The sequence below is a fragment of the Indicator indicator genome, chromosome 2 (genome assembly GCF_027791375.1).
Source record: "Indicator indicator isolate 239-I01 chromosome 2, UM_Iind_1.1, whole genome shotgun sequence".
NCBI lineage: Eukaryota > Metazoa > Chordata > Aves > Piciformes > Indicatoridae > Indicator > Indicator indicator.
In genome coordinates this window covers 30,028,031-30,050,755 of record NC_072011.1, presented here as the reverse complement: position 1 = coordinate 30,050,755, position 22,725 = coordinate 30,028,031, and the positions used below count along the sequence as shown (strand labels likewise).

The following is a 22,725-nucleotide window of genomic DNA, read 5'->3' as shown; positions in this document are numbered from 1 at the left end:
CTCATAAAGAACAAACCTGTTCAAGAAGAATGCTTGTTACGACATTACCCCTACCACTGATGTGATGCCTTCATGACCTGTTGTGTTTTGGCTGCCCTTCGAGTGGATGGAAGGCAATTGGAGGAGTAAATCATAGAATCATAGAATCAGCCAGGTTGGAAGAAACCTCCAAGATCATCCAGTGCAACCTATCACCCAGCCCTATCCAATCAACTAGACCATGGCACTAAGTGCCTCATCCAGTCTTCTCTTGAACATCTCCAGGGTCAGCGACTCCACCACCTCCCTGGGCAGCCCATTCCAATGGGCAATCACTCTCTCTGTGAGGAACTTCCTCCTAATATCCAGCCTATACCTCCCCTGGCACAACTTGAGACTCTGTCCCTTCGTTCTGCTGCTGGTTGCCTGGGAGAAGAGACCAACCCCCACCCGGCTACAACCTCCCCTCAGGTAGTTGTAGACAGCAATGAGATCTCCCCTGAGCCTCCTCTTCTCCAGGCTAAACACCCCCAGCTCCCTCAGCCTCTCCTCATAGGGTTTGTGTTCCAGACCACTCACCAGCTTCATTGCCCTTCTCTGGACACTTTCCAGTACCTCAACATCTCTCTTGAATTGAGGAGCCCAGAATTGGACACAGTACTCAAGGTGTGGCCTGACCAGTGCTGAGTACAGGGGAAGAATAATACTGTCTTGTACCTCTGAAAGTCTGTTTCTCAAATGCTTTGATTATAGCTGACAGTGTTGTAATGTCTTTGAAGTCTGGACTGCATCTTACAAAATAAATGTTACTTGGATAACTTTATACCCAGATCATCTGCTACATTAATGCCTGCTAATATGTAGAGGTTTTTTTTTGTACATAGAAATGATGGTTATTTGGGTTAAAAAGAAAAAATCAAACCATCAAAAAACCCAAACAAAATGGACAAGGTGTGAAGCATGGCCTGGTGATCACTTGTGTAAACTGAGATCACTAGAATTGTTTAATTTTTTCTTATTAATTCACAGGATGTTCTAGAGGAATTTAGTATGCAAAAGTTACTGATGTTACACTGTTAACAAAACTGTTGAGATTTAATCACTTAGTTGCAAGACAAAAAACAAAACAAGAACTGCCCCTCAAAAAAAAACCCCAGACCCCACAACAAAACAAAGCTATGTAGTCAGTTATGGTGGGATTGTTGAATGCTGTTCTTGAAATTGCATGCTTTCCTGGTTTCCTGTTGTAGGAAAAGTTCGGTGGCAGGACTTCGATCAAGATGCTTATGTTGGCGCTACCATGGTGCGATCTGGCCAGGATCCATATGCCCGCAACAAATTCAATCAGGTAGAAAGCGACAAACTGCGAATGGACAGAAGCATTCCTGACACTAGGCATGATCAGTAAGTGCTAAACTGAGCCATGTTTGACTTAGATTAACTTTTTTTATGATTTCTTGAGCAGCCAGAAGTGTTTTCTAAACAAGAGCTCTCCAGCTTTTGAAATGATGGGAATGCTAAACTGTGATGTGAGAGTTAAAGGAACAATGAGTCTTATTCAGGATTTTCTGTTTCCATGACTTCCATCAGTGTGTGTTCTATATTGAAACTGGTGCTGCATTTCAATCTCTTTTTTCCTGTTTATCTGATGGTTTTTCTTCATTTCCACATTTTTAAGATTCACTGTGAGGATGATCAAACAGTGGAACAGGTTACCCAGAGAGAGTGTGCAAAGTCCCCAGGCTTAGTTAGGGATACTCAAAGCCTGATGTACTGCCTACTGTAGTAGGGAGTTTGATGAAAGGATTTCCAGGGACCCCTTTGGATCTCAGTTGCTACAAATAGCAACTGAGCATATTTTTGAATAGCAATATTCAAAAATACTGTTTTTTCTAAGTGTGTGATGATTGTCACCTCCAGACCTAAAGAAATCACATGCACACCCAAGTGAACAAAGGATAGAATTACATTTCAGATGCTTAAAAACTTTTATGTTAGGTTGCTTGTGCAGATTCAGGAAATAGTACACTTTGGAATACGGAAAAATAAGTATTATTTGCTTGTGGGTAGAGAAGACTTTCGTTTAAAAAAGGGCTTGAGTGATTTACATTAGTCTGGTTTTAAGCAGACTTGATTCATATTAAAACAACAGTTGCTCATTTAGGACTTCAAACTTAAAAGTAACAAATGCAGCTTGAACTTGGTTTTAAAAACTACGCAGACTTATTCTCAAAGCATTAAATTAATCAACTGTGTATGGTTTACTTCCTTAACTAATTCTGCAGTTAGGTTGAAAGTACATTCACAGCATTGTAGGTAGAAGAAACTGGAGCAAACTCCAGTGGCAGAGATAAAAGGAAGGTGCCTGTTTTTCTCTTCATAAAGCCCTTTAAACAGAAATGGTGTAGTGCAGGATATTTGTGTAAAAACTCACATGTTTACTGTGTTATTTTTAAGTCAGTTGTATAATACCTTTTTTTTAGCTTCCTTTTAAGTAGATGATTTTTAGATAAAGCCATTAATTGAATGTGAAAGTAGGAAGAATCTGGTGCTTTGCTTGTTGCCATGAAAACAGTGAAAGGCATGATGCCCATGGCATACTGAGGAGTGTAAAATGACTTTTAAATTTTCTTCATTACGTATACTGTCTTTCAGAAGAAATGCAGTCTAAATTTGTAGATCAGATATTCTTTTCCAATGAGAACTTATCACAGCTACCAACTTCTAGAAGCTTCTGTGATGCAGATATTATGAATTTTTTTTTTAATTCTGGATATTTAATAACCTCTGAAGGTTACAACAAATGCTCTCCATCAAGAAGAACTTTAAGAGAGATGACAGACATATTGCAGTGCCTATGTTTGTGTTAACTGTCAGTGTTGTGATTGTATGCTGTCCTGCCTGAGTTTTTTTTCTCTGCATGGAGCTGGAAAAGAAGCCTGCAATGTAGAAAGAGGAAGAGGTGTTTCTGGGGAAAAGCTGTATCTGTGTTGTTGTGGTAGTTTTAGACTATACCTTTAAAAATTTTTTACAGATCTTGAACAGAAAGTGGTAGAATGTAAATAAATCACTATTGGGTGTAAAAAAAAAAAAAAAAAAAAAAAAAAAAAGACAATTCTAAACAATCCCATTGGAAAGATAATGGACTTAAACTAGTTGTGCAAAAAAAAAATCTGTCTCTCTTTTTGCTTCTTTGGCTCTGGCTGATGCTTCTCCTGGCTTTACTACTGACCTTGGCTGCACTGCTTTGTTGGGACTGGTATTAACAACAACTTCTCTGCTATTTTCTCTTGTCCCTCTTGTATGTAGGGGGTAGGGAGACGAGCAGAGGGGGAAGAAGCTGTTGCAACTCCCCTGGTCTTTGGCCAGGGGTGTTTCTGTGCTGTTTATTAATTGTAAATACCTGTAAATACTGTAAATGTTGTATATCTCTACAAATGAATTGCATTCCATTGTAGATTGTAGTTCTGCTTGTAAATACAGCTTTCATTTGCTTCCACCTGAGCTGGTCTGGCAAATTTAACATTGGGGGAATTTTTCAACCGCCACAGTTGTGATAATTACTTAGACTTTGCCATGGAGCAGATTAAAGGGCCCATCAGTCTGTAAATGGTCATCTTAAAACAAACAAACAAACTCAACCTAAAAAACCCAACAACCCCAAACTGAAGTAATCATTCCAGCAAGTTGTCCTTCTTGCTTTGCCTGCTGTGTTGCAAGGTTTTTTTCTGCTTTGGCAAGGCCATTCACTACAGAAGCTGAAAAACTTACATGAAATATTTGTCTGGGAACTGTCCAATAGAAAGTACAAGAGCAGTACCCATAGGAAGAAGAATACCTTACAGCACATGGCACTTGGAAACAGGTTATTTTCAGTAACATTGGAAACTGGGTTAAGATTAAGATCTCTTACGGAGCTGCTAAAATCTTTTTAAAAAAAGAAACTTGGATGAGGAAATACCTGTTTCTGCTTAAGCCACTTTTTATTAATTGTCATGGTGTGTTTAAGGGGTTGTTTGGCTTTAATTGTTAAAATTGTCTAGGCTGTTGGGAAGCAGGTGTGTGTAATTATGCATCTCTTTTTATACTACATTGTTCAGTCTTTTCTGCTTTGGACAAACTTTTGCTAGTTAAGAGCCAAGTTTTCTACTTGCATTTTGTGAAAGCTTCCCGGCAGTACTGGAAAATACTTTAATTAACTTGTTTATGGCTGCTTGCCTTTATTTTAAGCAAAAAGGAGAAGCAAGAAATAGGAAGATGCAATGTAAGAAAGTAAACAGAGAAGAGGGAATGTGAGCAGGAACGCAGATTCTCACTCCAGCTGATGCTCACAACTGCCACTTCCAACAGCTTTGGGTTTCCTTCTGTTGCAGTCTTCTTGTGATGTGCAATATAGAGCTATTCCTACAATGGTAAATTTTGGAGTGAGTGTCACAGTTGTAATAGAAAGCTTCTGGAGCTGGCCTCCTGTGAGTGGGATGAAGAGTGAAATACTCTGGTTTTGGCAGACGAGTGTCCACCATGCTTACTTTGGACCAAAGGCTTCTGACCACATCTCTTACATGATGTGTTGTCATGATGCTTGAGAATTACTGGGAAGTACTTTAGCTGAACTAAACCATTTTTAGTTTCATGATACATATCTGATTTGACAACTGTTAGAAGCTTCTGACCTCATGCTTAAGTTTTATTCTTCAGTGAAGAAGAAACAAACTTTCCTGTCTCTTTCATACCTGTTATCTTTTGAGGTGAATGTTCTTGCATTGGTGTTAAATTAGATATTCCTGTCAAAAAATGGTTTAACAACTCACAGAGGTTTCAGAAGATTTTAGTGGTATGAACTAGTCAGGTGACTGAAATATCTGGGGGAAAGGAAAGAATGTACTTTTCATGTTTTAACTAATTTTAGTGACCTGTGCTGAACAGTGAAGGTCTAGATCAAGGTTTGCAGTTCTTTTTTATCCAAATGTATTTTCTCATCCTACATGTTAAATTAATTGCTGTCCCTTGAGGAAAGAAAGTCTAATCTCTGTGCAAAAAGTGGCTTCAAAAAAATTACTCTAATGCAAGTTCTTGTGATAAATGCAGGTGCAGTAGTAGGCATATTCTCTGTGGGCAGTTTGAAAGAAGAAAAAATTGCCTCTTTTGACACCATTGACTTTGGTGTGTAATAGCTGGATGTCTTGTAATTGCCTAAATGAATTGCCAGAAGCTCACAACAGAGAGGTCTTAGTTCTTTGCTTCTCAGGAACGCATGCCAGTTTGTGATTTATTGCTTCAACACCGCATGTTAGTGATGGAACAATCTTGTGCTCCCACCATTTGAGAACAGCAGCTAGACAAGACCTTGCTAATCTGACCCATCAACTGTAGGACTAGCATGGGTTTCTTCAGAACATGCTGAGGATACCACGACACAATGTTTTATGTCACAGCAAGCACTCGTGTGGGTGATATTGTGAATATATTGAAAATGCTGCAGGTCCTTGGAATTTTGTAGAGGAGCAAGAAGCACATTGCTACTTATTCTGATTCCAAGGAGTTGAAGGTTGTGTAGTGTATGATGCATGTCACAGACATTCAATCACAATTGGAGATGCTTTTTATACAGGCAGAGGCCTGATTTTAGATGTTTAGATAGCAATGTAACTTGCCTCTCTTACAAGCTAGTTTGATTAATGCTACACAGGGTACAAAATTATTTGCTGATTTTGTAACAGTTGTGTGCTGGCTGAGTTTATCTTCCCTGAAGACAATTAAGCCTGTTAAAACTAGTATTAAAGACAGAATATGTGAATAAATACATCACTCATGTATGTAACGCTTTCAGCACAAACTAAATATACAGTGTTTCTAGTACTGCTAGTGATTAATAAGAGGAGAGTAGTGTGGTTTTAGGGTTTATTTTCCATGGATTTAAACAGCTTAAATTTATGTAGTCCTGCAGGAAGTATGTTGTGATTTGCTTCTTTTTGTTTAATGTATTAATTTCAGGCTTCTGGAGGTAATGAAAAATCAGTTGACACAGATGAAATATTTCATTATCAGTATGGCTGGGATGAGATTCTAATTAGTTGGCTCAAGGTTGTCACAGTTCTCTTTGCTTTTCAAATTACAAATATTACAATCCTTACAAACATTTTTCTGTTCTAAATGAGAAACTGTATGTATGAGGAATACCAGGGTACTAAAGTAGCTTTAAAAATAGAAGAAGTGGACACATTGCATTATGAAGAAGAGATATGTAGCAGCCTGTGAGCACAGGCATTTTCATTGAAAATAGGCAGTCTGGTTTCATACTCTGTTGCATGAAAGGTATTTATGACATAACTGCAGTGATGGATTCAGTAGCTTTTCTGAACCTGCCTATATCTGACTCTTAGTCTGTTATGTATTAAGGCAACTAAAGAAGTGGCAGAAGAGGAGCTGATCATAATTTCAGCTGCAAACAAGATACTTCAATCTTCCTGGGTAGATACAGAGTGCACATGAGTTTAACAGGTAACTGCTTCTGCTAATTCTGGGATGTAAATAACCGTGTTTAAATGTCAGGGTATTGTGTCTTCCAGATGTCAACGGAAACAGTGGCGGATAGATCTGCCAGCCACTAGCGTGGTGATCACCTTTCATAATGAAGCAAGATCTGCTTTGCTTCGAACTGTTATCAGGTATACCTGAGAGACCTTGATTTTTCTGCTTCCTTCCCCCCCCAGGCCAATCACTTCAGTCAGGTAATAGCTTATGAAAAGGAAGGGAAATAACAATCCATTATGCTTTTCTGAACCATTTGCAGGGGGAAAGATGAGTCTTAATTTCATTCGTGCCTCCAGTTCTTATGTTCTGAAATAGTGGCATTAAACAGAATAACTCTCATTAACTACAAATGCATGAAAGTGTGGAACCGATTACTAGATATTTGGAGTTTGGCTATTTAACTAGTTTCAAGAAAGACTCAGGAAAGTTAGTTTTAAGTCACATATCCCCTGCAAAACCATCTGCAAAACTTCACTGTTACAAGTAGTATAATACCCAATCATTTCCAGAGGCTGGAATTTTAGGGGGGAATTATAATATATGTGCCCCTTTTCACAAACGCTTTCTGTAAGAATACATTAAATAAGTTTCTATAAGAATAAGTTGAAAATAGGATCCCCAGCTAAGTTCTGTTGTGGATTAACAACATAACTGCTTTTATGAAATTATTATGGAAAACTAAGACTGCTTAGTATTGAGTACTCCTCTTTTTTTTTTGGATCTGTTTCAGTGTCCTTAAAAAAAGCCCATCACATCTTATTAAGGAAATCATACTGGTGGATGACTACAGTAACGATCGTAAGTAGTTTTACAGGGTTTTAACTTTGTTTATTCTGATAAGACTTTCTGTAGACGTTAGTAGGTGACTTGGTTAAGAATAGGTCACATGGACAGGAATTTGCAGAGACTAATCCAAAGCTAGTTTTCAATTATTTTGTATCTTCCATTGTGGAAATCGGAAGTGTTTTGTTAAATGCTTCAGGCAGACTTTATTATGTCCTGTTAGCTGAAGGAGCAGTGTATAATTGAAAGCAGCCTTTACATAGTATGCTATCTGATTTAAAAATAAACTCCATGGCACTTACACAAAATAGTTTTATAGCAAAGTCAATGCTGATCTCCATCAGTCTCTTGAAAAAAATCCTACTGATTCTAAAGTAAGTCAATGATTTTGAAGTTATAAGGCAGCTATATGATACACGATAAAAACTCGAACCATTGAAATGGACCTCTGAGTAACATTTCTAAAAGGAAATTAAGGTCTATATTTGCATTGTCTCTGAGTAACATTTCTAAAAGGAAATTAAGGTCTATATTTGCATTGTTAGTTTACAGCTAGTTGAGGGTAGGTTTAAGCCTTAATGTAGGTTAAAAAGTGAAATTTCCTATATGTGAAGTAAACAGTTTATTTAAATTTGTTTTTAATGCAATGTAGTAAATGTCTGAATTAGGCAGGTAGGATATAAATTAAATAAGAAAGTTTCAAAAGTGCAAACTAAATTAGCTTTAAATGGTGAAGGTAGCAATTTCTTAGCCTGGCAGCTCTTCTTTGTTTCTTCAGAGACAAGTAGATTGTTGGGGTTTTTTTTTAAGCATATCTCTTTTCTATTTGTGACCATAAATGTTTTCACTACAAAATTTTTGGTTTTCTTTGAAGACAACCTCTCTTTATGATATGTAGTGTTGGATATCAAACTTTCTCATCATTGGATTTTTTGTTTGTTTTTTTTTTTAGCTGAGGATGGTGCTCTTTTGGGAAAAATTGAAAAAGTGCGGGTTCTTCGAAATGATCACCGAGAAGGTAGGCTTAATCCCAGGAGGGAAAATACATGCTCTAGGCTTCCTTATCTGTTAATCTTCATCAAGGAACATTTTGCTATGCTTTCTGCGTCAGAAGGGGGATTTTTACTTTATAAATCAACTTATAATGGAAGGAATAAAAACAAATGCGTTTGTGCAATAAAAGCATGAATTCTGACTATTTTCATATAATTGTGTATTCAGTTGCTCGTTGTTAGCTTTTACTGACTTGAGAAATTGCCACTGACCGTCAACCTTTCCTTTCTCTTAATTCACTGAGTTCTCAGTTAAGATGCTCCCATTGTACATGAGATCTCACTTGTAAACTGTATGAATGTATGAAATGATACCGCTTAAAAATGGCTCTCTTTATTGCTGGTTCCCTTACTAGAGATGATTTTAAGGATCCAGTTGATAGACGGCCTGGCAAACAGTTTGTTAGGCAGACTGGAGAGGGTTTTAGCAGCCAGGAGCCCTGGAAGTATTTATTGTAGTTTGGCTGAAGCAAGTGTGCCATGTAACAGATTTGTGTTACATTTTTGTTTTCCTCTGTTGCTTTGTAAATTATGGTGCCCTGTCACTGAGCCCTTTAGTTCGCAGCTTCCTGGCTATGGAGCTTGGAATTTTAGATAACAGGCAACTGCTGTTCTGCAGTTGTTTGAAATAATAACTGGGATTGATGGTTGAAATAGCTGACTGAGTTAGCAGATATGTGCTTGTTTATTTTTGTAGGCACTGCATTTTCTAGGCTGACAGCCTGCCCTGGAGAGGAGTTAAAATCATTAAATTGTCAGAAACTGGAAATGACATGCACAAAACCGGTGTTATCCCAAAATTATTTATTGCAAATTCATGGGCTCTTAGTATTTAGAATTTTGTTTGGGATATACTTTGTGAACCAAAGCTTTTAGGAAAGCAGGCCTCTTATACTTTGGTATGGTTGCAAGGTTCTGAGGAAGTCAATACCATTTCTCTGATCAGTACAGTACTTAAGGATGGAGACAGTAGTGTTGTGAGTGTAATTGAGAAGTTCTCTTTAAATCACTTGAATCACTTGTTACAGAGTCCTAGTTTAAGACACTTGGTGGCAAACAACGTAGGAAAAGAAAAGGGGTGAAAAATTACTTGACTTTGCTCTTGAGTGACAAAGATCAATGAATTTCGAATAGTAATGAAGAAAAGTAGAGAGCACACTTGCAAAGGAATGAGAGGAAGCTTGCTATTTTCTGTATAAATGGTGGGATGTTCTGGGGTATATATGTAAATGTAGCAAGGGATTTAAAAAATGTGAGGTCATCCAATGAATAAGTGTTAAAAGAGAAAGAAGTGAGGAAAGAAACAACAGGTCGGATTACTGAGGGGATCTGTGTAATTGAGGAGAAAAGAAGAACCATTTGGGTTTACCAGAAGTTTTCTTCCAAAAGAAGTCTTAGAAGGGAAGATTTTTTAAAACAAACGATTAAAAAAAAAAAAAACCCAAAGAAGAACAATCAAAATGAGAGCCATAAGAAACACAGGAGAAAGACAGTGGAAGGAGGTGGTGGGAAGGCTGTGGGTTGCTGAAGCAGGGTCATTTCTGGAAGAAGTTTATAGAAGAATGGACAGACAATAGTGAGAAATAGGATGTGGGGGTGCAGCACAAAGATGAGGAAGGTAAGTTAGTGATGGTCCTAGAACTGTAGGAAAGATACTTCTTTTCAAGTCTTATCTTGAGTAATATTTATCAGTATGATTATCATTTACTGTAGAGCAGACCCAGCTGTTCTTGTGTATCACTTTAATACTAAGTTACTTTAATTCTTCTGCTTAAATTGGATCGAAACCGGTAGGCTAGGGTGCAGTAGGTTGGAAGCTTGGGGGCCATTTATTGTAAAGTCATTTCACTGAATTGTTAACTAGCATCTCATTTGATAACAAAACTTGTGTGTTTGTCCTGTCTGAGAGTAATTTATGACTAACTCAGTGTGGTAGTTTCTTGCTACTGTTGATTGTTTTCCTCAGTATGAATTTAAAACTTCGTCTTTACTTCTCAGGCTTGATGCGTTCCCGTGTCAGAGGGGCAGATGCAGCACAAGCAAAAGTGCTGACCTTCCTGGACAGTCACTGTGAGTGTAATGAACACTGGCTGGAACCACTTTTGGAAAGAGTAGCTGAGGTTAGTAAAGAGTTCTTTTAAAGTAATTTCCTGAATAAGTGGCTTTTAAAAGTCATCTGGTTTATACTACATTAATTTTATGCATTTTTCTAAGGAAGCTTTTTCTCTGAAGTGAGATGATGGAGATGATTGGAGTGTTCTGTGATTAAACCCCACTTTTTGTTCATTTAATCTCTGAACACAGGAACATGAAATGTGAATATTTGTTATTATCTCTACAAGCAATTCAAATATAAGCTTCTTTCATTCTTTAGGGACCTCCTCAGTAAGTACTGAAAATCTTTAGAGCAAAGTATAGTTCTCCTCAACCAATATCATCTCAATGTAATTTAGTTTATGTGAGTGTTTATGCCTCATTAACATTCAGTTGGGTAACAGGAGAGAGATTGAGGTGTGAAACCAATATTCTCATGGAAATTAGTAGGGACTGTGGATTCTCAGCTTCTATGAAAATGATGCTTTGTTTGAGAGGATTGAGAATGAAAGTATATTATTTTCTCCTGGGGTTGGTTGTACTTGTTAACTTGCTCAGGACAAACTCATTTGGATCAAAAAGCTGATCAGATGTGATCCCAAAAAGCACTGGGGAACACTCAAGACATCAGGGCTTTTCTTCTTTCCTAATTATGTTCCTGTTCTGATAAACTTCTCTTCCAGTAAAGGCTTTCTTTTGAAGTGCTGCTGGTCAAGATGGTTTCGCTAAGGTACCCTGTCTTGTTAATGCCTGGTTGTTTGCTTATCCTCTCTACACTTCCTTTCCCATTTCACCCCAAAAAGGGAAGAAGGAAGAATAAAAAGGAAGTAAATCCCATATACTCAATATGCCAGGGGAGATGCTATCAGTTGATGACTGATTTTTCCTTATTCTGTTTGGTTCTATGATGTATATTGCAGAAATATGCTAAGCTCCTTAAGACCTATCAGCAGTTAAAATCCTGCTTTGAAGTATAAGTAACTCTAGTCAATAGCTCAAACTATTGAAGTACCTAGAGCCTTGAGCAGTGAGTAATACAGCACTTCCTTCTGGTTTTGTACCCATGTAAAGTTTTGTAGCCTCAGAAGGGTTAGGGGAATTTCTCTGTAATTATTAACTGGGAAAATAAACTTGAAGGTGTTAAATACATCTCAGAAGGAAGTGAATAATGCTTGCAGCTAAAGCATTAATGGATTCTATAATGTGGGAACTATTTTTAAGACTTACTGCAAGTGGTTTGATGTATCTACCTGTTCAAGGAATCAGAAAAGAAATGGTAGTTTGGCCAACAAAACCCTTTTAGTTTAGTTCATAGCAGCACACAAATTATTAGAGCCGCAAAACTTGCTCCTCACAATTGTTACCTGCTCCACACTAATCATGTGTGCCATTGTATAGTTTTCAGCTATATGAATAGAGTTTTCCATTCTTAGAAACTTGATGGACCTTTAAATAATTGTTGTGGAATTCCAGTTTGCTTTCAGCTGGTATGATTCCTAGCCCAACAGGGTTAGGCTTCACAGAGCAGCTTCTAAGCTTTCTGCTTCTTCAAATAATTAAGGTGTGGATAGTGTTTACTATCCGTGTGTTTACACTGGATAGTGTACACAGTGAATGGTGTGTGATAGGTCTTTGTTACTTTGAATGGATTTTGCTCACAGTGCAGATCATATGTTAATTGGAGGCGTTTTCTTGGTGGTCTCAGTGACAAAAAGACCAATAGATGAGAACTCTGATCTGCTCTGACCTCAAAGGTAACTTTTTCAGGTCAAGGCTACTGTGCATTAATGCAGTATTTTCTGATGTGCTGCTGCTGCATCTGTTCTACGTGTGGTGGAAAGTGTGGATTTTTTTTCTTTTTTTTCGTTTTCTTCCTGAATTGCCCACTTGACATTTAATTCTGTTGGAGTTTTAGGGGATTAGCTGTGTGTGTTAAATATAAAAACCCATAGCTTCCAAGAAACAGTCTGAACTAAGTCCATTCTACAATACTGTTGTGGTGTAACCACTTTACAAAGCTGTGTCTTTTGACATCTTGCTCGAGTTAGGAGCACTTGAGGCATCATGCTCTTCCCTTCAGTTGAAGGATGATCCATCACATGGTTTTCTTTGAGATGAATTTCCTGGCTTGAGTAACCTTGTCTATTAGCCAGGCTTGCTTAACATTCCTAGAGGAGCCTGACATTGCTAGGGGTTTTTCTTCAGCAGTTTGAGCAAAGGCTTAAAGTAGAAGCAACATACAAGGTGAACATTTGAGACTTCAGAACATATACAGAAACCTGTGAAGCCTGAATCTGGGATATTTTCTCACTCTGTACTCCCTCCCGGAGAGTGGTTTTCTGTCTGATTCCCTAAGGGTATAATTTGTCTTCTAGATTTTTGTGTGTGCATTGGGTTCAGGAAGATTAAACAGGGAGCCAGTGAAGCTTAACCCTTTGATTCCCCAAAAAATGTCAACATAGTAAAAAAGTGTATACAACCTTGAAAACATTGGTAACTGCTAGCATTTCATGCACTGCGTTTATCTACTTGGATTTTTCCATTTCCAGTATCTAATCTCTTTGTTCCATTCTTATGATACCTCACTTAACATCATTTTTAGGAAGTTTTTTTTTTTTTAATAAGTTCTTAAAAGGAAGAAAGTACTAAGATTAAGAAATGAGATGTGGAGTCCTTTTTCATATGTCTCAGATTTTTGTGACCTATAATTAGTCAATTTTTAACTGGCACAATGTTGAAAGGAAAATATTTATGTTTTCTCTTAAAGAGTGTTGCAAAGGTTAGTCTTTGAAATGTCCTGAGATTTTTAGAAAGGAGGGGGAAGCAAAGTATGCCAAATAACTGTGAGTTATTTAAATAATTTGTTAAGTGTAGCAAGTGGTGATAGTGAGGTGTCATACTGATACTGCAAGAACTGATCAGACCGTCAGTAAAAGTCTGAGGAAATCCAAATGCCACTGCTTACCCTGCACAGTGGAGAGAAGTTAAAGCCTAGCTGATAATCTACTTAATGTGATACCTGATAGATTGGGCAGCTTTTACCACCAGCTTCAACTGTGCCAAATTTGAGAAAACACACATTTTTGCAGAAAAGGCTGATGGGCATAGATGTATAAGCTGTCTCAGTTTCAGCTAAGGAAAAAGAAGAAAGAAAGGAAGAGTGGTTTCATTTTTGTATTTCATACCAATGGGTATTTTGTGAGCCTGGATAGACTGGGTATCTTCTGTCTCATCAGCCTTCAAATAAAGGAGTTTTTTTACTTCCTCTTTGTATATAGAATGCCTAAAATAAGGTCACAGGTGCACCTGAAATGCTTTAGTGGTGTAGGAGGGTACACAAAAACTGTTTTGAAGTGAAGGTGCAGTAAATAATCATTGCCTCCCAAATACAACATGGTTAGTAAACCTGTACACTTGCATTGCAAACATGGACTTGAGACTACAGCTAACAGAAATAGGAGCTAAAGATGGGGTCAGTGGGGTAACAGGGCAGTTGGGGTTTTGTCTGTTTCTAGTTTGCTTTAGACCAAGCTAATTAGTACTTAGTAGCAGACCTGATTAGATGGTTATATTACATCCCTCATAAAAACAGATATTTGGTGCAGTTCGTATAGATGCACTGATACTTAAAAGGAATGTAGAAATCAATAATGTCTTCAACTTTTAGCTTAGTCTTCAGGTTGTATTCTCTTGGGTTCACTTGATCCTGCTTTTGGCTGATACAGAAGTTAGTGACCTTTTGCTTGCTCAGGCAGAATGACCGAGTAAATGCCAACTATGTAATTAGGCCTTATTAAAATCAGCACAAATTAAATAGTTAGGATTCAGTAAATGAACACAGGCATCTAATGTTCTTATTGGACAAGCATTTGAGTAGGAGTTGCTTTTAAGTCTTTAGTTATGAACTCTAGCTTTTCTCATATTTGCTTGGTTCCAGTCTGTTCTGTATAGCACTGATTAGCAAGGGGGATGCACTGTTGATCCACTGTTTAGAATGCCAAATATTGGTGTTTGAAGATACACTTAGGAAATAAGTTCTTGACATGGAGATGTTTAGTTTAGTATGTTTTTTCAACCACGAGACTTGTTTCTCTGTAGCCATTACCAATATATCTCCTATTTGTTAAAGGTTTGGGGTTTTTTTGTGGTGTTTTGGGGGTTTTTTTCCTATTTGCAGATTTGGTGATGCATGATTCTGAAGTTCTGTGCTTTCTGAATGATGTTAAATTGTGGAGCTCAGACTCTTATTTGGAACTCAAGCAAAATCTTCCATCAAACTGCCATGGAACTTAGGTTTCAGTGTGTAAATGTGACTCTCCCCCAATAAGTCATGGAGACAAACTGGCCTTAACAATGATATTCTAATATTAGATGAGTTGTTTTTCAGAGTACTGAAGTACAGTGATCCTGCTGGATGATGTATGTGGAGTTGGTGGAAAGATTTGTTTTTTTCTTAATGTTTTTGTCAAAATAGTTCAGCTAAGGTAATTAGCATTGCTCACAGCATAGAAGACTCTGGCTGGACAGGAAATGTGGTATCTGCTGCTGGAATCTTGTGTGCTGGAGATAGATAGCATCCATTAGTTTGAGGTGTTTTTAAGATCTCCTTCTCATCTAAGTATGTGATTGTGAAGTGTGATTTTTCAAGTGTGAGATGGGTTAGCATAAACCTGAGACTTATCTGATTGCAGAAAGGTCTGCATGTTTCTTACAGGTTCAAATAATAAGAACACAGTACACTCTGTAGCTACAGGTTTGCTGTGGAAAATATGAATTGCCTTGGATGCTTTTTTCCTTTGATGTGGTTTTAAAGAGTAAGAATGGAAGAGCTGTTTGCTTCATTGCCTTAGAACTACAAGTTTGCTGCTTTCTTCAAAAGCAAGTCAAAAGAGGGGGATTACTGGAATGTAAGTGACCTAGAATAGAAAGAGGATTCCTAGCCATATAGTGTGGTTTCTGCTTTCTGAAGCACCGCAGAGCAATGCTATTCACAGCATCAGCTATTCAGAGACGTAAGTTGAAATAAGGGGGGGAGCTGGGGGAGGTGTGCTAATGAAATCCTGCTGAACTGTTCAACATCTCATCCTGCCTTGAATCTTTATTTATTGATTTCATCATTTCAATATTACTTTCTAATATTTATTTTAGGACAAGACCAGAGTTGTGTCTCCTATTATTGATGTAATTAATATGGACAACTTCCAGTATGTGGGGGCGTCAGCAGATTTAAAAGGCGGTATGTAACTGTACTGGAATACAGATGTTTTGGGTTTTTTTCTTTTGGTTTTCCCCTCAAAAAAAAAAAAAGGCATCACGTATCAAAACTCATAATTGCTGCAGTTGTGGAATGGACAGTTAACTTACTGTTCTTCCCTTTCATGTGTCTACTTTTCTGTAGGTCACTTGTTTCTAGGCTTGGATTTTAATTGGCATTATTGTCTTCTGCTTTAAACTAGTTCATCTTTATTCAATTAGTTCTTAACAGTTTGATACCTTTTGCCAATGTGCAAGACTCGCTCCAATGTTTGTAGGATTGTGTAAATGTCAGAAGTAGCATATGGTCAGAGCTTATGATTCTCTTTTTAGATAAGATAGGCTAGCTTAGAAGCCCATCAGCAATACACTGCCTTTGATTTTTCTTCTGAAAAAGCAGAAAGCTTTGGAATCATTTAAATGTTTTTGTTAGCTGTGATCTGTAATTGTGAAGAGTAAGATGTGACCATGAAAACGTGTGCTATTTTTACTTTTGCTGTTACAAACTTCCCTGTTAAACTGAGTTTAGAATTAGTAAAGTTTCATTGTGTCTATCTTGTATAAGCTGTTGATGGGAAATAGTAAAAAGACTTGTGAAGTCCTCAATAAAAATGAAGAAAAAAATATAAAATGCTCCCTTCTCCTTTCCAAAGAGGCAGGATGTGACCACACACACTAAAACTGTACTCATGTTTTTATTGTTTTCACTGTTAGCAAGAATCTAGCATTTAAAATGGCTGTTCTCTGTCCTCTCTTCCCCTGCCCCCCCCTTTTTTTTGTTTCATTGAGATAATTGTTCCACAACCCTAGAAAGTGTCTTCATAAAGACGTAAGATGAGCCATGATATGGAAATTACACAGTGCTGTTTCCACAGTGTTTCAGCTTTCTTCTGAATGGACCTTCTTGAGTGAAAAAGTTAAAACCAATTTCAAGCCCGTTCTTTCAGTCTCTAACTGGCCACCAGGTGTTGTTCTAGTAAAGTAAAATAAATGCAGTGGACTGGAGGTGAGAGCCTGTATGTCCTTTAAATTAATGCTTTGGAATAACACCTACAATGCATATATTCACTATGTGCTAATGTATAGTTCTGTGCTATTCTCTGTGTTCCAGCTCTGTTAAAACCAATCTATTCATTATACCTCCAGTATGGAAATCCCTATACCATTATGTGGCTTTTGTCGTCAGGAGCAGGAGGAATTCTTTCATTGAAACATTTGGCTCCTGCAGGGTTCATGCTCTGTAATTCTTCCCAAGTGAAGTAGGAGAAGATTAAGAGATCATTTAACTTGTTACTATTTTTCATGCTTCCTCCTTGGAACTAAGTTTCCCAATTTTTTAATTTTTTTTTTTTCTTCAGTGCTCATTTTCTCACCTCAAACAATAGAGAGAGTTTTTTGTTTTGTTTTGTTTTTCTTTAAGTATATGGAATCTCTGTACTTTTGGACAGAGGAGTGAGAAGCTGTCTTTTTTTTTCAGTCTTAAGAATACAGATTTTGCACATACCACTATTTAAAGCTATTCTGATATCTGTTGAAACGTGAATAACATATTTCTTTTCAGTGCTCAGAAGACAGATTACCATGTTAGAGGCACTACAACATTTGGCAGTATGGGACGCTTTCACTGGGGCCAAGTCTAAACCTGGAAACCAAATTATGCTTTCAACCTCAGATACAGTATCTGTGTGTCTGAAGCATGGAGACTTGAGACAGCTGGGACAGCATTTTTGCCTGGTCCGTTTTGAAAGGACTTAATCACACAAGACAGGCAGCCTAGCAAATGCTGCAAATGTTTTAAAGTGGAGAGGCCTGAAATCATTCCAAAGTCTGGCCAATACTAAATCCATGCACTTCATATTACAATTGTGGGTTTTTTTGAGGGGAGATTTGCAAGAGTGTTTATGCTACTCTGAGAAATCCTTTAATTACTGGAATAAAGCATAGTTAACTGAGATCTGATAATTTAGAGTATGCCTGTGATGCAGTTTACACAAGATAGAATTTCATATTGAATATGCACTTGTGTTTAAAAATTCTGCTTTTACAGAGTTACTGATGTTATCTCACTGAGTGCAGATTTTTCCCAGAGTCAGTGAAAATGGAGATGGAAAACCAGTTTTTGTGGGTAGACAATTTATGCACTTGTTCCGAGTTTCTATGAGTGCCGTGTTCCAAAAGAGACCCCTTGTGTTCACTGCAGTGTGTGTAACTCTATTGCTTCTGCTGCAGAACAGTAGGGTTTGGGTTTTTTCCAAGTTCTCCCAGATGCAAGTAATTTTGCTGGGTATATATGATGAAATGTGGTTCTTGAACTGCATGGAAATATTTGAGCTCATTTGACTTCTCATGCTGGAGGCTTTGCAGTACTAGTGTTTGTAGACATTTCAAAATGTGTTTTGATACGTGGAGTTTTGGAGCCGTTAGACAGTCTTTCATTTTAGAGTGCAACACTTCATGAAATACTCAAACATGGAGAGAGAGTTGGCATGCATGTTGTAAAGGCTGTTCAGGATAATGTCTGTATTGTGTGAGTGTGATAAGTATCTTGTGAGTTAAAATGAAAACTGTAGTTTTCAACTCTCCTCATCAATCATTACTATGCAAGCTTACAGACAGTTTATAGGACTGCAATTGTCGTCTGTTTACTGTAGCTTTTTCCCCACTTCCCCACAAAGTAGTTGCTTTATCTGTTGTGCTGGAGAAAGAAAACTATGGACATCTGTGCATCAGAAATCTGGAAATTACTCATTACATGACTTCATGGGATCTAAATGTGTTTGGCAGCAGGCAGCCTGATTTGCCAGGTGTACTGGGAGAGGGCTATGGACCTTGTGTAGTTATGTAATAGGTGTTCGTGCTTGTGAGCATAAGCCAGCTCAAACCTGCTATGAAAGTGTTTCCCATGGGAAGTTTGTATCATTGCCGCAAGGAGGTAATTCACATGATTGTCAGTAGAAAGCTGCTGCAGGTGACACATTGATCTTACCTGTTCAGATCATCTTTATATGCTCCTCTGCTCAACTCACAAAAGGACCAGACCAGCTGTTGCTGTGTACACACAGAAGGGAAGTAAGATATCGGTGCTCTAGCACTTGCTTCGGGTTAAAAAAATGTTGCGTTAGAAGCATGCAGTGGGAAAGAAGGAAGTTGAATGAATGTTAGTGAGAGCTGTATAACCTGTGGTGACCTTCATGATAGACAGCTGCTACTGTTCGAGGAGCACCAAGAGTATAACATAGAGCCTGTGTGAATATAAACATGTGATTGTTTGGCAGGAGTTGAAATGTAGTTGTACGTGAAAGGCTGTTGGTAGCACTTGCAATAGCTGGAAGATCTTCACATGATGTTCTGTTTGATGTAAGGTTATGAGACATTGGCTTCTTGTGTAAGGCTTTTGCTTTGTCTCTTGTTGACTGGCTTTCTTACTTTTGTGTAATAGATGGAAATGAGAAATCAAAGTTATTTTGTATTTGAGATTACTTCTTTTAAGTTGTCATGTCAATGTCTTTACCTTTCATCTGGAATCCTACTTATTTGTTTCCTACCCTAAAGTTAGTACAAGCTAAAATTTTTTAATTTAAATTTACAGTTCTGAGTGTTTTCAATCAACATTGTGTTACTACAAGTTGAATTATGACCACAGTCTTTTTAACATTGTACTCTGATATTTTCTTCTTGAAGGCTTCGATTGGAACCTAGTGTTCAAGTGGGATTACATGACACCAGAGCAAAGAAGAGCACGGCAAGGAAATCCAGTTGCTCCCATAAAGTATGTCTGCATTGCCACTTCTCCCTCTTACAGATTTTAGTTTGCAACTTAAAGGAACTTAAAAATTACCTTCTCGGAGTCTGAAAGGGGATCTTTACTATAGCTTTCAATAATATTGAAGTTTCATTATGAGACACTCAGAAATAAATAATTTAATAAAAATTATTTTTAATTAAAAAAATATGTATTAAAAATGCTTTAAAGCACACTAGCAGACTATTTAAATGTTTAAAAAAATGAAAATGTCACTTTAAATAAAGTTGGTGTGTTTTGAGGGTTGAAAATAGAGCATCAGTTTTAATGTTTCGTTCTTGGCACAAATTGCCATCCTCTGCATAAGGAACTTGTGAGCCAAAAAATGGAGATTTGGAAATCTGCCTCAAAAGGTGGTTGGAGCACTACACATCCTATAGAAATATGTACAGGCAACATTTGAGGAGATAGATGCAAAATCATTCAACGGCATTGCAGGTTTATTCAAGGAGGTATTAACCTTGAGGTGCAAGTAATAGTTACCTCTCAGTTCATGGTTCTTAAGTATTTTTATTTTCTTGTCTGTTTAGGACACCCATGATAGCTGGTGGACTATTTGTGATGGACAAATCATATTTTGAAGAGCTAGGAAAGTATGATATGATGATGGATGTTTGGGGAGGAGAAAACTTAGGTATGTATATTTTACATTTTATATTTTTTTTATATTTTATAAAACTTAGGTATGTGTATATTTTTAGCATGTCAGGTAGTGACAGGACTAGGGGGAATGGAATAAAGCTGGAAGTGGGGAGATTCAGGCTGGACGTGAGGAAGAAGTTCTTCACCATGAGAGTGGTGAGAGCCTGGAATGGGTTGTCCAGGGAGGTGGTTGAGGCCTCATCCCTGGAGGTGTTTAAGGCCAGGCTGGATGAGGCTCTGGCCAGCCTGATCTAGTGTGAGGTGTCCCTGCCCATGGCAGGGGGGTTGGAACTAGATGATCCTTGTGGTCCCTTCCAACCCTGAGTGATTCTATGATTCTATATTATTTTACCTTCAGATTAATCTTGAAAGAAAGCAGGTTTCATTGCAGTCTTTACTGCCACAGAGTTCTGGTCTTCCACATTTTGTGCAAGGGAGGTTAAAATTAAAGCTAAAACTTCACATGTGCTATTTGCAAAATCGAAAAAATTTATTTCATTGAGAGAATTATATGTAAACACAACAGAATAAAAATATTTATTCATTAAGCAGTGAATTTCTTTGCAGTGGAAGTTGCCTGATAAAATTATAGAGTGTGGATAGGCAATTACTTGCAAAAATGCTATCCTGCTTGAAAGTCAAACCCTCATCTGAAGTTATTGATTGAAATACAGTAATGTCTAAATTCTGGCAGTTTAAAGATGTTTTAAGGCATATTTTAAGATGTTGCCACATTTTCTTATGAGAAGTAGAACACTTCAGCCCTATGATGTAATTATAGCTGAGAAGTCATTTTTGCTGTAATTCCTTGTTTTCAGATGTTTAAGTGAATGGGATTTAGGGAACAAGGAGGAAGGGCTGATAAATGTGTGCTTTATCCTTTTCTTCTTTGACTTGCTGATTAGGTGTGGCTTGGGGGGGCTTTGCTGTTTGCATTACAGTATTGTACAGCTTTTCTCCAATTAAGATCAATATAGTTGTGTTGAAACAGATATAGGAGGATCAGAACTCTACAGCTTCAAGACTTCCAGTCTGTCATTAATTTATTTTTTTTAGGGTAGAGATGTATCTCAGACATTCTAAATAGTGTATTAGAACCAGTTCTAAAGATAGAAACTTCTCTGCTGCATGTGCTAGCTGCAAAATCCTGAAATACCCTAAACTTGTAAAAATCTGAGTATTTTCTGTTACTGAACTATGCTTATGCATTGAGCATATGCTTGGCCTACAAGGAAATGTCTGCTGCATACTGCACACTAAGTACGGTGTTGGCAGCATAGTAACCAAATCTTTAACACTTCTGTGAGGAGCTTAAGAGTGGAAGAGCCATCCATACAGTCCAGTCTCTGACCTTTTATGCAGGCCACAAAGAAACTTCTTAAATATTTTGAACAATTTCTGCATTTCTGTTTTCTTAGTATTTTGGCTGTGTATTGCTAAATTGTATTAGTATGAATAGTGTAATTTTTTCCTTTTTTTAAAAATGTCCTGGAAAAACATTGGATAAACTCACTACAGCAGTACTTGCATTCACTCTGAAACCTTTTGTTTCTAGAGCACTTAAATATTTGCTTAACTTCTAGCATGTACTCTAGTGACTTTCTCTGAAAATTTAGCAGCTGTTTTTATGCTTTGATAATTGAGGTTTTGGTAGCAGGAAAGGGCACAAGCAACAGCTTCTTAAGGTGAGAAAAGTGCATGCAAAAAGCATTTCATGTTGTTCCTGGTGCGCTCGGTTCCCCCACCTCCATGGGAAAGAGGAAATGGAGATTTTGGGGTGCCTTTGCTCTCTGAAAAGCTTATGTCAGTCAGTACTACAAATGTTCATAGCTACCAGACTTACTGAAGATGAATAAGGATCACATGGTGTATGGTTTGATTGCCAATAAATGACACATGGACCAATCTGCAACATGCAGGTTAAAATGCAACACGCACACTCATCAGGCCTCTACTCTCACGCATATCTCTGGATCAGCAGCTGGATGTTACATGCAAATGACCTGCTATATGGACTTGAAAAATAATTCTATACATTATGCTTCATAAGATGTAGCATTTTTCCCTCAAGCATGTGCAAAGCAGCTGCTATATGAGATTTTGTTCACGGTGGTAGTGTCTCAACTACAGATGTCAAGGTGGTCCTGCAGTGTTGTACCTCAATTAGCTAAGAGGCAGCTCTTACTATGGGGATGCAGTGGTAAATGTGACTGATAACACATGCTTGCTGTACAAAACATCGACCCAGCTTTGTTCAGTCTTGTCCTGAATTTGTAAACTTTAATTCAGAGAATCTTTACAGTGCTTTATGATAAGCATAGGAGGATTGGACCTTTAGAAGTTTTGAGTCTAATTTGAAAACCTAGAATTTTCTTCATAGTTTTGCTAAAATTAGGGAGAGAGTAAGACATTCCCTGTCTTCTGTACTAATGCACACTACAATAAAAAGTGAAAATCTGTTATTGAGAGGTACAACAATCTCACATGGCAGAATAATGTTTGATGTGCTCTTTATGACTTTAAGGAAAAAAAAACAGTGTCTGCTGAAATTGTTACAAGAGCAACATTTCTTCTTGCTGTACTCTT

General features: G+C 37.6%; 1 protein-coding gene across 1 annotated transcript in view; it reads left to right on the top strand.

Moving 5' to 3' along the window:
- Nucleotides 1-22,725, top strand: part of GALNT2 (polypeptide N-acetylgalactosaminyltransferase 2) — a 95,421-nt gene that overhangs the window by 58,174 nt on the left and 14,522 nt on the right. The window contains exons 3-10 of the mRNA XM_054394560.1: nt 1,230-1,383; nt 6,549-6,647; nt 7,244-7,311; nt 8,249-8,314; nt 10,347-10,468; nt 15,591-15,678; nt 19,377-19,464; nt 20,028-20,131. Coding sequence (XP_054250535.1) covers nt 1,230-1,383; nt 6,549-6,647; nt 7,244-7,311; nt 8,249-8,314; nt 10,347-10,468; nt 15,591-15,678; nt 19,377-19,464; nt 20,028-20,131 — 789 coding nt within the window. The remainder of the gene's footprint in view (nt 1-1,229; nt 1,384-6,548; nt 6,648-7,243; nt 7,312-8,248; nt 8,315-10,346; nt 10,469-15,590; nt 15,679-19,376; nt 19,465-20,027; nt 20,132-22,725) is intronic.